Genomic DNA, 13543 nt, shown 5'->3' with positions numbered 1-13543 from the left:
GGAACATGCTGTTCCAACAAGGAATCTTGACCTGGCTTTTACGCCAGGTTAGAGCTCTTGGGGCAGGGAGGGGGTGGGTGTGTTTTTTGCATCTTGGTTCTGGGATCCCTGAATAACTGTGAGGCTGTTTATTAATAACCTGCCTCCCCCCCCCCCCCCCCCCACACACACACACACAAACACACACACACACACTCCCCTGTGGAATGGGTCAGGATCAATGATGGCCGTGCTCCGGGCCAGTTCTCTCGTGTGTGGGATCCTTTTCAAAATAATAATAAAAAAAACTCGGTCTCCCAACACGCCCGGTTTAGCAAGAGGCTTGTTAGGAAAAGCAGGTCACAGCCACATGCGTCTCAGCCCTTTGAAACCCGCCCCCCAGGGTCACGTCTGTGTTTGTAGGATTTCTCTTCCGTCCTCTTCCCCCATGTGTTACCTGTGTCCTAACCCCCATGTCCCGTCTGTACTGTGCAGAACAGAGATCACCCCAGATCGCACTGGTCAGAGTGGCCACGGCCTTGGGTTTTGTTTTTTTTTTCTCCACCTTCCTCTGCAGCGTGGGGTGTGAGTCGGTTTATCTGGGTTTCTCACTTAATTCCCTGCCGATGCAGGGCCCCAGGGGAGGGGTCCCTCCGATTCTCTGCCTGCGGCATGTGTTAGTTTAGTCTCTAGTGGGCTGTATTTGGCCTATTGGCTTTAGTGTGCAGGTGCTGGGTGGGTGACACAGGAGGTCAGACTAAGGCCAGAACGGAGCCCCGATCCGAACCGCTGACCTGGCTGTCCTCTGAGCTCTGCTCCCCCGCGTCACGTTTGTCCTTTGCATGCTCCATCTTCCTCCAGCGTCCACATTCTGGCTGCATTCTCCCCTTTCCCCTTGTACATCCCGGCCTGCGTGGGAGGCTAGCGCAGGCTGCTGCTCTGAGGAAGGGACACGTTTCTGGCGGAGAAATCCTTGGGGATGGGGGCAATGGTGCGGTCAGCTCCCTTCAGCTTTTCTGGGCTTTTCTATAACTCTCACTGAGGCTCGTCACAATTCGGGGCAACGGCAGCGGTCCCCTTTCTGCAGGCAGCCCCAAGTCTCGCTCCCTTCTGCCAGGGGGAGTCCCAGGCTGCACGGTTCCCTGCCTTCACTGTGCGTTTCCTAGCAAGAACAGCCCTGCTGAGAACGGAGGGATTGCTTCAGATCTGTGTTACACCTTCATGCTTAAGATAAAGAGCATTACAGAGAGAGCCTCTACGAACAATAAAAGAACCCAAGTGCCCGCTAGCAAGCTCCCTCGGTATCACCCTGCCTACCCATTCCTTTGCGGTTCCCTGCACTTCGGCTCCCAACAGCCCCCCCCCCCGCTTTAGGAGGCCTCTGTCAGCCAAGTCCTTTCAAGGCTCCCTGAGGATCTGGCCCCTCCATGGACCAGTCCGTTGGATCAGAAAGAAGGCTCTGATCTAGCTAGAACCCTGGCTTTTATCCAGATCTTGTCTTCCTGGTCTATGTGGCTCTGGAGAATCCGATTTGAACAGGGACATGGATGCCTCCCCAGGTGGCCAACTGAGTTAATTAGCATTCCCCCTCCCTCTTAGAGAGGGTACACCCCACGCACACCCAGCCCGGTGCATTTTCATACAGCGCTCCCCCAAGGTATGAACTCTTAACACAGGGAAGTGCAGCTTCATTCAGGAAAGTTTCTCTTCATTCCGTCCGGCTTGTCCAGGATATTAGGGATTACTGTCAGTCTGTCACAGGGCTGTCCGTCTCTCCGATGCTGGGGATCCTGGAGCTGCTGTCTAGTGAAAGATGGTTTGGAGGCCCCATTTGGTCACGCAGTGCATAAAGACAGGTTTCAGAGTGGCAGCCGTGTAAGTCTGTATCAGCAAAAAGAACGAGGCACTTTAAAAACTAACAACTGTATTTGAGCATAAGTTTTCGTGGGCTAAAGCCCACTTCATCAGATGCATGCAGTGGAAAATACAGTAGGAAGACACACACACACACACACACACACACACACATATATGAAAAAATGGGGGTTGCCATACCAACTCTAATGAGACTCATCGATTAAGGTGGGCTATTATCAGCAGGAGAAAAAAAAAACTTTTGTAGTGATAATCAGGATGGCCCATTTCAAACAGTTGACAAGAAGGTGTGAGTAACAGTAGAGAAAGTCTGTTTCTTCACTTCAGCAGGTGGGTATTGTAGTTGTAAGAATGCTTGATAGAGATCTTGTAGGTGTTTGTCCCTGTCTGAGGGGTTGGAGCAAATGTGGTTGTATCGTAGAGCTTGGCTGTAGACAGTGGATCATGTGGTGTGGTCTGGATGAAAGCTGGAGGCATGTAGGTAAGGATAGCAGTCAGTAGGTTTCCGTATAGGGTGGTGTTTGTGACCATCGCTTATTAGCACCGTAGTGCTCAGGAAGTGGATCTCTTGTGTGGACTGGTCCAAGCTGAGGTTGATGGTGAGATGGAAATTGTTGAAATCATGGTGGAATTCCTCAAGGGCTTCTTTTCCATGGGTCCAGATGATGAAGATGTCATCAATGTAGCACAAGTAGAGTAGGGGTGTTAGTGGACAAGAGCTGAGGAAGCATTGTTCTAAGTCAGCCACAAAAATGTTGGCATACTATGGGGTCGTGCGGGTACCCATAGCAGTGACACTGACTTGAAGGTAAACATTGTCCCCAAATGTGAAATAGTTGTGGGTGAGGACAAAGTTCAGCCACCAGGTTTGCTGTGACATTATCGGGGAATTCCACCATGATTCCGCCTTTGAGGAATTCCACTATGATTTCAACAATTTCCATCCCACCATCAACCTCAGCCTGGATGAGTCCACACAAGAGATCCACCTGCTGAAGTGAAGAAACAGATTGACAAAGCCAGAAGAGTACCCAGAAGTCACCTTACTACAGGACAGGCCCAACAAAGAAAGTAACAGAACGCCACTAGCCATCATCTTCAGCCCCCAACTAAAATCTCTCCAGCGCATCACCAAGGATCTACAACCTATGCTGAAGGACGATCCTTCACTCCCACAGATCTTGGGAGACAGGCCAGTCCTCGCTTACAGACAGCTCCTCAACCTGAAGCAAATACTCACCAGCAACCACACAACCAAAAACACTAACCTAGGAATCTGTCCTTGCAACAAAGTCCGTTGCCAACTGTGTCCACATATCTATTCAGGGGACACCATCATAGGACCTAATCACATCAGCCACACTATCAGAGGCTCGTTCACCTGCACATCTACCAATGTGATATATGCCATCATGTGCCAGCAATGCCCCCTGCCATGTACATTGGCCAAACTGGACAGTCTCTACATAAAAGAATAAATGGACACAAATCAGATGTCAAGAATTATAATATTCAAAAACCAGTCGGCGTACACTTCAACCTCCCTGGTCACTCAATTACAGACCTAAAAGTCACAATTCTTCAACAAAAAAACTTCAAAAACAGACTCCAAGGAGAAACTGCAGAACTGGAATTAATTTGCAAACTATTTACCATTAACTTTAGGCTTGACTAAAGACTGGGAGTGGATGGGTCATTACACAAACTAAAAACTATTTTCCCCATGCTAATTTTCCCCCTACTGTTACTCACACCTTCTTGTCAACTGTTTGAAATGGGCCATCCTGATTATCACTACAAAAGTTTTTTTCTCCTGCTGATAATAGCCCACCTTAATCGATGAGTCTCGTTAGAGTTGGTATGGCAACCACCATTTTTTCATTGTGTGTGAGAGTGTGTGTGTGTGATCTTCCTATTGTATTTTCCACTGCATGCATCTGATAAAGTGGGCTTTAGCCCACGAAAACGTATGCTCAAATAAATTAGTCTCTAAGGTGCCACAAGTACTCCTCGGTCTTTCTGCAGTGCATAAAGGGGACTTAATGTGGATGGAGAAGACCCTGTTCAGGGACCTCCCAGGCCAGCATGGAGCTGGCATAAGGGCCTAGCCCCCAGCATACTGGGGACATGGCCAGGGTGATCCACGCTATGGCTTTTTCTGCTGCCTGGGACCTATGGGAAGCAGAGAGTAAGTTAGAGCGGCCCTCAGGAAGGAAGTTGAGCAGGAGAAGGGGGCGGGGAAGGGCTGAGTGAAGCCCAATTGGTTAGTAGGCCAATTACTCCTCCCTGCTCCAGATCTGCCCGGCCAATCAGCAAAGCTGGAAGGGTACTCCCAGCTTATAGCAGCCTGTAGAAAAGGACCTGGGCTCTAGCACTCTGCACGCCGAGCCACTACTACACCCCAGGCTCTGTGGGCCTCCCTGGGTGTGCTGGGCCCATTTCACAGGCACTGCTGGACGGGTCAAGTTTTCCCTCCCTCACCCACCCTAGAGCGAACTTCTTGCTCTCCTCGTCTCGCACCTGTTTCATAGCCAAGCCGCTTGCTGCTTCGCTTTGTGCATGCGCTAAAAACTCCTACCTGGCAACACGCAGACATCGATGCTCGGCGCCCTGCGTCCGCCCAGGAGCGGGGTGGCATGGGGAAAACCCGAAGGGGTCTCCCCTGTAGGAGGTAGCCCACTGGTGGGAAACCCAAGCTGTGGTTTGGATCTGGGGTTTCTGGCTTGGGGCCCTATTTCCCCTCTGCCAGCAGGGGTATAAAAATAGCATCTCGCCTCTTCTCACCCCTGGAGCTGGAGCCGCATTGGGGGTAGGGCACATTGTGCCATGCGGCAAGCAGGGGGCATTGGTGCCATGCAGGGGTGGGTAAGGAGGGTGACGAGATAAGGAGGCTTAGGGAACATATATCCAAGGCAGAGACTTTAGGGCATCAATCCCCACCCCCTGATTAGCCATGTGTTCCCATGAATGCTTCCTGCAGATCCTCCTGCCTTCAAATTTCCACACCCCTCTCCTCCCCCCCCCCCCCCCCCCCCAATCCAGCTGAGGTAGGTGACCTCTGGGGTGAGGGTGCATCAGTTAACCAAAAGCTCCCTCTATGGGGTGATATGTCACGGGATGCAAGGCACTCAAGAAGGGGTGGGGGGGGAGTTATCACATGGAAGGATCCCTGTGGAGGGACTAATAGCTTGCTGTAAGGGGTGGGGTAGGGGAATGGATATTCCCCCCACACCCTGGCTGGGGTTTACTAAAGGGAATGAGACCAACTGTCCGCACTGAAGCTGGCAGGAATTTAGGCCCGGATCCAGCGAAACTCTTCAAGCTGCCCTAGCCGGGGGGGGCCTGTGACGGGAAGGGGTGCAGGCTGGTCTTGGGGAGGTAGGCTGAGAGCGCGAGATGGGGGTGTGTGTGTGTGTGGGGCGGGGGGTTATACACAGGCCTGTAGGAGCAAAGCAGCCTCTGGTTTAGCAGACAAGGGACCTTCATGTTGCTCACCTCCTGTTGTAACATTCCCCCCCTCCCCAAGTTACCGTCTCCCATGATGCATTATGGTCTCCCCTCTTTGTGAGGGTAGGTGGTGCACCATGGGAGACATGAACAAAGTTCACTTTTCCCACCAAAGTGCCCCTCTACCAAGAGAGGAAGGTGGGAGCCGAAAGCCGGGTCCTCTTCTCGGTGTCAAGCTTCCCAGTCACATGGGTGCGAGGAAGGGCCAAGGATGCAGGGTGGGGCCCGATCCATGGTGTCAGTCACACCCCTGGTGCAGGATGGGACCCCAAGGGTTTAAAACAGGCATATTTCCAAGGGTCTTAGGGGAATTAGGCACCCAAAGTCCTTTGTCTTCCCATGGGACTCGGGTCCCTTTAGGATCATTTGAACAATACCTGGCCTTGAAAGGGTTCTGAGCCTAATCCCCTTCCCTTCGCTGCTGGGATTCCCTACACATGGGAGACAGCCAAAATGGGTGGTGGGCCTCCCTCTCCTCCCCCTCGCTGCCCCCGGCTGGTGGGTTGTGATGGTACAGCTTGTCCTGACCCCTCTCCCCTTTACTCCCTGTGCTGCGTTGGGGTTTTTTTTGTGTGTGTGTGCGTGCCTGTTTATTTTCTTACAGAGTTCTCTCCATTGTGTGTCCCCATGTGTTCTGTTGTCCCTTTGTCTGTCCCTAGCTCCCACCCCCTCCCCTCTCCCCGGTGATCTCTGCCCCTCCTCCTTCCTCCTCGTCTGCTACCAACGGACCTCCATCCCCCAAATTCACCCGGGACCCTCTGTCTTACTGTCTGAATGAGATCAATAAGACAGTCAAACCCCGCATCGCCTCCTTCCGCAGCCTCAAACGGGGGGTAAGTTTTGTGTCTTGTCTTTTGCTTTGTACCAAGCCGGGGGAAGTTGCTGCTGTTATGAAGGGCACCTGCAAAGAGAGAAACACAGCGGGGCTGTGCAGGAAGGAGGCTTAAAGGTTTTTTTTGTTTTTGTTTTTTTTAAGGCCCTTTTGCATCTACTTTGGCTTTCTGGCAAAACCCCCCTGAAAATGGAACTATTCAGAAATGCTACCGTAGTGCCTCCTGGGAGCTGTAGTTCTCGTGCCTTATGAGCCCATTGTCCTCTGGACCAGGCTCCCTGGTTGGACAACACTTCCCATAGTGCACCATGGTGTGCCCTCTTTGTAAGGAGAGGTGGTGCATCATGGGAGATGCAGTCCCATCAGGAGCCGAGCTCACACAGGAGAACAGGAATATGCAGTTCGGTTGCTTCATGTCCCTGTTCTCCGCTGTGAACTCGGCTCCTGATGGGACTGCATCTCCCATGATGCACCACCTCCCCCTACAAAGAGGGCAGACTGTGGTGCATTATGGGAGATGTAGCCTGCTGAAGGAGCTTGACAGAGACTAACTGAACTACAACTCCCAGGAGGCACCGCGGCAGCATAGTCAAGTCTAAATGCGCTGGGTTTCAGGTCTTTGTTTTGCTCAATGAGAACATCAGATCTTTCTGCCCAAAGCAGATGCGTTTCCCCAAAATCCCCAAATCCAAGTTTTTCCCATAAAAATTCAGTTTCCATGGGAATTTTCACCTAGCCCCAGCATGCACCCAATTATTTCTTATTTTACTGGTCACTTCTTAAACCCCCATGTTCTCGCTCTTTTCCACGTAGCTCCAGCCTCCCTTGCATGGTACAGCAGTCAGTGCTTCCACCCATTTCAAAAACATCGGCTCCCCAGACACGCGCCTTCCTTCCAGTCTTCCTAGCCCAGCCCTTCGCCTGCCCCTCACAGCACCATATTCCACCTTGTTCTGCCCGTCCGAACCAGGAGCTTCCCCTTTTGCATCCCCCAGCCAGGAGCATTTGCAGCCTCCGCTCCTGAGCCACATCAAACCCCAAGCCATCCCTTGCTTTCCAGGCTTCCCTTCTGTTGCCTTCTCCTGTTAGGAAGCTGCATTTGCTGCTTGGGGTACAGACTCTGTGGGGGTGGGGTCAAGCCCCAGTCAACATCAAACCGTTTCCTGTTCTAAATAAACCATTGCAAGGCAGGAGACCAAAGACCCAATCCAGCAGCCAATTTCTCATCTCCTCTCTCCCTCTCCCCCCGCCACCTCCGGTATTCCCAGGACATAGGAGCACCTCCACAAACCAGGGCTTGCCCACATGGCTTTCACCCTCCATGCCGCGGGGGGGCCCTGACTCTGCCAGGCTGAGGGCACGTGGTTATTGTGCCAGGATCCCAGTGTGTTTCGCTTTTTAAAAATAAAAAAAATCAGATGCCTTTGCTTGGTGCTGCCTCGGCAAGGGGTGGAAATTACTTGCTCTCCAACTGAGTAACTTTGTCGTGTGAATAAAAGTGTTGCCAGGCCGGACCACGGTCCAGCTAGTAGCATCTCGAGCAGCGCCTGATGCTTCCGAGGACCTGACCTTGATGGGCTGATCTTTGCTCTGCCTGGGCCTGGTTACGCGGGGCTGTAGCACTGCACGCCGCTGTCCAAGGCCTGTCCACCAAGTGACTTGCCAGAGGCCACCCGGGTCTCCTGAGTCCCAGCTCAGTGCTGGGTTTCCCCCGTAGCTGGAACTGCTGGGGCGGATGCTGTGAGCTGTCCCCTCCTCCACGGGCTGAGGGTTCTGCAGCCGGAGAGAACCGGGATCTTAACCCTCCGTGCTGCTGGTGGAGGCCGAGATCCGGTCCGCGTTGGTGTAAAGCTGCAGGGCCGTGGCCGGTGTCTCCCTGACAGCTAGGTGCCAAGCGCTCTTCGCTGCACAACTCTAGATCTCCGGATCCCAGCCACTGCTGCAGAACGGCCTCTTGCCCTGCTTCCAAGGGCTGTCCCGATCCTGCTAGGTACCGAGCTCTCCCAGTGACCAGTGAAGGCTGAGGAGGCCCGGGCCCTCAGAGAGGGACACGCACGTTCCCCTGGCACTGGCCAGCGTCTTGCAAGTCAGGGCAGGGGCTGTCGGCAGCCCCTGCAACCCATGGTGTGAAGGAGTCGGGGGCCACGGGGGTGGGGGGTGTTTCATCATGAAGGGAACTGATGTATCCTTTTCTTCCCCTTCCCGCCGCCAGCCTGTGATCACGGAAGATTTCAGCCACTTGCCGCCAGAGCAGAGGAGGAAAAAGCTGCAGCAGAAGATTGAGGAGAGGAACCGGGAGCTGCAGAAGGAAATCGACCAGAGGTACAAGTGCCTTTTGGGTGCCTCCTGTCTTTGTTCTCCTTCTCTGGTGGCAGCTCACCTGCTGGACTACATCTTCCATGAGGCTTCATGGACAGGGACTCCCACAATGCACCACCCCTCCCTTCTCCAGGCTCTTAGTCCCTGAGGGTTTATCCACAGTCTGGCCTCCTGCTGCAGTGAGTTCTGTAGATTGCGCACAATAGGGAAATGCTATTTCCACATGGCGTGTGCGCTTGCACTGTAATCGCCCCTTCAAATAATCATTGTACAGTGAACCCAAGCGAGATGGGCGGCCCCATTGTGCCAGGCGCTGGACGTGCATTGTGAGAGCCAGTCCCTGCCCCAGTTTGTCTACAGTCTAAATAGACCAGGGTAGGATGGGAAAACAGGAGGAGGAGAAATGATTTCCCCCAGGTCGGGGCACAGCCAGTAATTGAAAAGAGACTAAGGGGGAGTGTGATAGAGGTCTATAAAATCCTGACTAGTGCGGAGAAAGTGACTAGGGAAGTGTTATTTACTCCTCATAACACAAGAACTAGGCAGCAGGTTTAAAACAAACAAAAGGAAGTGCTTCTTCACGCAACGCACAGTCAACCTGCAGAACTCCTTGCCAGAGGATGTTGTGAAGGCCACAACTAAACAGGGCTCAAAAAAGAACTAGATAAGTTCCTGGAGGATAAGTCCATCCATGGCTATTAGTCAAGATGGTCAGGGACGCAACCCCATGCTCTGGGCATCCCTAGCCTCTGCTTGCTGGAAGCGGATGACGGGTTTAATCACTCGATAATTGCCTGTCCTGTTCACTGCCTGTGAAACATTGGGCGTTGGCCATTGTCGGAAGACCAGATACTGGGCAAGATGGACCATTGGGCTGACCCAGTGAGGCCATTCTGATGTTATGTAGCTCCTAGTCCAGTGCCCTATCTGTTAGGAAGAACTCCTTCCCCTTGTTCTCTCTATATGCAGGAGAATATAAAGGGAGGGAACCAATCAGTTTTCATCCTACAATTTGCATTCAAATCTCTTTGCCAGAAGGCAGAAATTTTGTGTGTGCTGTCCCTTTAAATTCCTTCCCCAAACTCTTTCCCCCCCCCCGCTTCCCCCCAGAGATGCCTTAAACAAGATGAAGGACGTGTACCAGAAGACGCCCCAGATGGGCGACCCCGCTAGCCTGGAGCCAAAGATCTCGGAGACCCTTAGCAACATCGAGAAGCTGCGCCTAGAAATCCAGAAGTACGAGGTAAGGGGGGAGTGCGGGGGTCACGGGGTGGGGTTACCTCTGACACGCTCCCCAGGCCCCTTTGGGAATCCACGCATCCGGCTCTGCTGTCCTGCCATCTGTGGCTCCAGACACACGTGATGCCCCGTGTGTCCGGCCAGTCCTTCCTTTGGACCGGTTCAAAGTGCGGTAAAGCCATAAGGGAGGTCTTTATCGCCCTCTAGTGGCCGAACCCTGTAACAGCACCTCACTCTTCTTGAGTGCTTTTCGTCTGTGGAGCTGCGTTATCCCCATGTTACAGGGGGGGAAACTGAGGCAAAACACCGGGGAAGTGACTTGCCCAGGCTGACCCAGCAGGCCTGTGTCGGAGCTGGGAATAAAACCTAGATCTCCTGAGTCCCTGGCTAAGTGTTCTATCCACTAGGCCACGCTACTCTGCATTTGTTAAGGCCTCACCTACGCTAGCAAGCGGACGCTAGGAAGCCTACTCTTAGTGTAGATGCAGTTGACGCAGTTTGTAGTGGCAGAGGAGCGCTTTCGGTGGGGTAGCGTCTGCTGGGTCTCCAAGCAAAATAAGCGATATTGGCAAAAGCATTTGTATATTGCAATAAGAATGTAAAAATTCACACCCCTAACCGACATAAATACATGGTCAAAACTGTCTGGTCCCCAGCACAACTTGCTCCAGGTCCACTCATTGTCCATTGTCTTACTGAGAGATTCTAAGTATTTTAGGTCCTTATCTGGTCCCCGTCACAGTTGCAGCTGAGCATCGCACCATTTCTAGTGTATTTATCCTCCCAGGACAAAGCTGTTATCCCCATTGTACAGATGGGGAGACTGAGGCACGGAGAAGCTAAGTGACTTGCCCAGGGTCACACAGGAAGTCTGTGGCAGAGCAGGGACTTGAACCTGGGACTTAAGTCCTAGGCTAGTACCCTATCTGCTGCACCATCCTACTTCTCTAAGGTGTAATGGGGTCCCACTCAGATTAGAAGCTATTTGGGGCAAGGACTAGCATCTTGTTCTGTGTTCGTACAGCACCTAGCACAGTGGAGACCTAGACCATGACTGGGGTGCCTAGGCACTACCGTAATACACCTAATAAATGTACAGCACCTAGCACAACGGAGACCTGGGTCATGACTGAGGCTCCTAGGCATTACCCACAATATGAATAATGTCAAAAGAGAAAATATCTTAAACCAGGCAGAGACCCTACAAATAATGGTGTCACGACCGCATTGGTTCTCAGGTTAGGTGTCCTTATGACTCAAAGGCTGCTGGTTTGATTTATGAGCAGCTGAGTCAGGCCTAAGTTATTCTGGGGTGAATCATGTGTGTAACCCAGTGTCCAGTATTGTTTCATTCATAGAAACAACCTGGGCCTTCAGTCGCTTTCTCTTTCTCAAGCGACGAACGTTTCACTAGACAATCCTGTTAAAAGGCTCTGCCCAGTTTCCTTATTCGCTAAGGAAGTTACTCTCGGCCACTGGTATATTTTATGAATGAGTCGGCTGGGTTTGCATAACCTGATAAAAGCATAGGTCGTGGCACCTTCCCCCGCCCCTTCCTCCGGTGATTCAGACCCTCTTGGGTGTGTCCTGTTCCTACAGTGCATACATAGCCCATGTCTCAGCTACAATCCCATCCTGCCCACTCCAGTATCAAACTCGCTGGGAGGCAGGACTCCTGGGTTCTGTTTGCAGCTCTGTAGGAAGTGGCAGAGGCGGTGCTAGCCCATTGGGGGCCCTCAACAGGAATATTTTGGGCAGGGGGGGACCCCCCCATTGCCCCTCACCCACCTGCTAAAACTACGAATGGTATTTCCATAACACATATACCAACACGCATTACTGATAAGCTTGTTAAATAAGGTGAATGGTATTTTGGGGGTATTACTAAAGCGGGTCCCCCTTGAGCCGTTTGGGGCCCTAAGCATTTGCTTAGTCTGCTTACGCCTAGCACCGCCATGGAGGAATGGGGGTCTAGTGGTTAGAGCAGGGAGCCAAGACTCCTGGGTTCTGAGCTCTGATTTTGCACTACCTTACACTGGGGGCGGGGTGGGCCGGGCAAGACAAAATATGGGGAGCCCAAAGACTGCGTGAAGCCTGGAGCAGAACTGACCATCGGGGTACTTGCAGCTGCTCTGGAAAAGCACCTGACTGCCTGGCCGAGGACTGGGTCTGTAGATAGTGTGAGGGCAGGGATGGGGCCAAGACCGCACAGCGGGACAGCTGCTGAGGGGCATGCCCTGCCAGGGGACTAGGCCTAGGAGCAGAGAAGGAAGCCCCATGTGAATGAAGACGCTTGCCCCCGTGTGCGAGCCATCTCTGCTGTGGGGAGGCAGGAATGAAATGCTTGAACCTCTCTCTTTCTCCCCCGCGCCTCCCAGTCATGGCTGGCCGAAGCCGAGAGCAGAATGCTGAGTAACCGGCCGGACAGCATCCTGAGACAGAGCCGTCACCTGGACCACGCCACCACCCTGAACAACAACGGCTCCCACGAGAAGGACAGGTGAGGAGGTGAAATGTCCTGCCTCCAGGAGCTAGAGGGAGCAGGCAGCCGTAATACCCAGGTGTGGGTGCTGCTGAATCCTCATCCGCATGTGTGGTTTGGGATCTCTGGGCCGGGTGCCGTCTGTCTCTCCAGGGAAGGATTTTTTTCATTGAACAGAACCCAGGAGTCCTGGCTCCTTAGCTCCCTGTTCTCATCACTAGATCCTGCACCGCTCCCAGAATGGGGATTAGAATTTAGCCCGCCACCCCCGCTCTAACCACTAGACCACACTCCTTCTTCTGAACAGCCACACTGGACTCCCTGTGGCTGGAGCTACCCCCCAGAAACAACCGCTCACCCTGTGTCATTCCCCCCTCAGCCCTGATGCCACCCACTCTGACGACAGCCAAGATGCCCTGAACCAGCCAATCTACACAGAGTTTGATGAGGACTTCGAGGAGGACCTGGCCTCGCCCATCGGCACCTGTGTGGCCATGTACCAGTTTGAAGGTACTCGCCCAAGACACTTCAGAGCCAGGGTCCCAGGGTGGACTACATCTCCCATGATTCACCAGGGTCTTGCCCCTCTTTGACTGAGAAAGCAGTGCATTATGGGAGTCTTGGGCCATGGTGCATCATGGGAAATGAAGTCCCGCTTGGGAGTTGGGCCCAGAAAGGAGAATGAGGCACACCTGATCCATGACTCCCATGAGGCATCATGGCAGCATTTCCTCATAAAAAATATTCTGCTTTTTGGGTAATTTTTCAACAGAAAATGGACATTTCCATGGGAAGCAGTTACTTGACCTGAAAAATCTCATTTAGTCAAAAACCAATTTTCTGCTGGAAATTTTTTAACCATCCTTTGCCACTTCCCCCTCCCTCCACACCCCAGTGACTGGTGCGCAATGAGGATAACAGTCTTACTAGTGCTGGCTGCTAACAGAGCTCCTCCTTTAGGTCAAACAGTAGGAACCTACTGAAAGGTTTTAATACTGAAAGGCCTTGAGTTCAAACTCCGCTTAGGGGTTGGAGCCTTCACCGCCAAGCAGGCTACATCTCCAACCCCCTGTTTGGTCCACACCCCCAGGTAGGGGTTTGGCATAAGTTTCCCTCTAACTGCTGTCCACTGGGATATTTCCTGGCTAATGGGGGACAAGGAAGGGTCATTTAGGGTCTGTGTCATTCACCCATGTCTTCCAGTGGAAACTTCCACCCCCAGGCCTATTGCTGCAGGTGTGATCCCCCAGGGCTTCTGGGAGCTCTAACATGCGGGCCCTTTTCCCTTCACAGGGATGAGGGAGGGGAAC

The 13543-nt window shown here is 52.7% G+C and overlaps 1 protein-coding gene across 3 annotated transcripts in view; it reads left to right on the top strand.

Annotated features, from left to right (window-relative positions):
• Nucleotides 1-13543, top strand: part of TRIP10 (thyroid hormone receptor interactor 10) — a 75364-nt gene that overhangs the window by 59970 nt on the left and 1851 nt on the right. For 2 of the 3 annotated variants that reach the window (XM_037887716.2, XM_037887717.2), the window contains 5 exons: nucleotides 6021-6194; nucleotides 8406-8515; nucleotides 9623-9755; nucleotides 12130-12251; nucleotides 12613-12743. In XM_037887716.2, coding sequence (XP_037743644.1) covers nucleotides 6021-6194; nucleotides 8406-8515; nucleotides 9623-9755; nucleotides 12130-12251; nucleotides 12613-12743 — 670 coding nt within the window. The remainder of the gene's footprint in view (nucleotides 1-6020; nucleotides 6195-8405; nucleotides 8516-9622; nucleotides 9756-12129; nucleotides 12252-12612; nucleotides 12744-13543) is intronic. The other variant, XM_037887718.2, reaches the window with a different exon arrangement.

The sequence above is a fragment of the Chelonia mydas genome, chromosome 20 (assembly GCF_015237465.2).
Source record: "Chelonia mydas isolate rCheMyd1 chromosome 20, rCheMyd1.pri.v2, whole genome shotgun sequence".
Lineage (NCBI taxonomy): Eukaryota > Metazoa > Chordata > Testudines > Cheloniidae > Chelonia > Chelonia mydas.
This window is presented reverse-complemented; position numbering and strand designations above follow the sequence as displayed.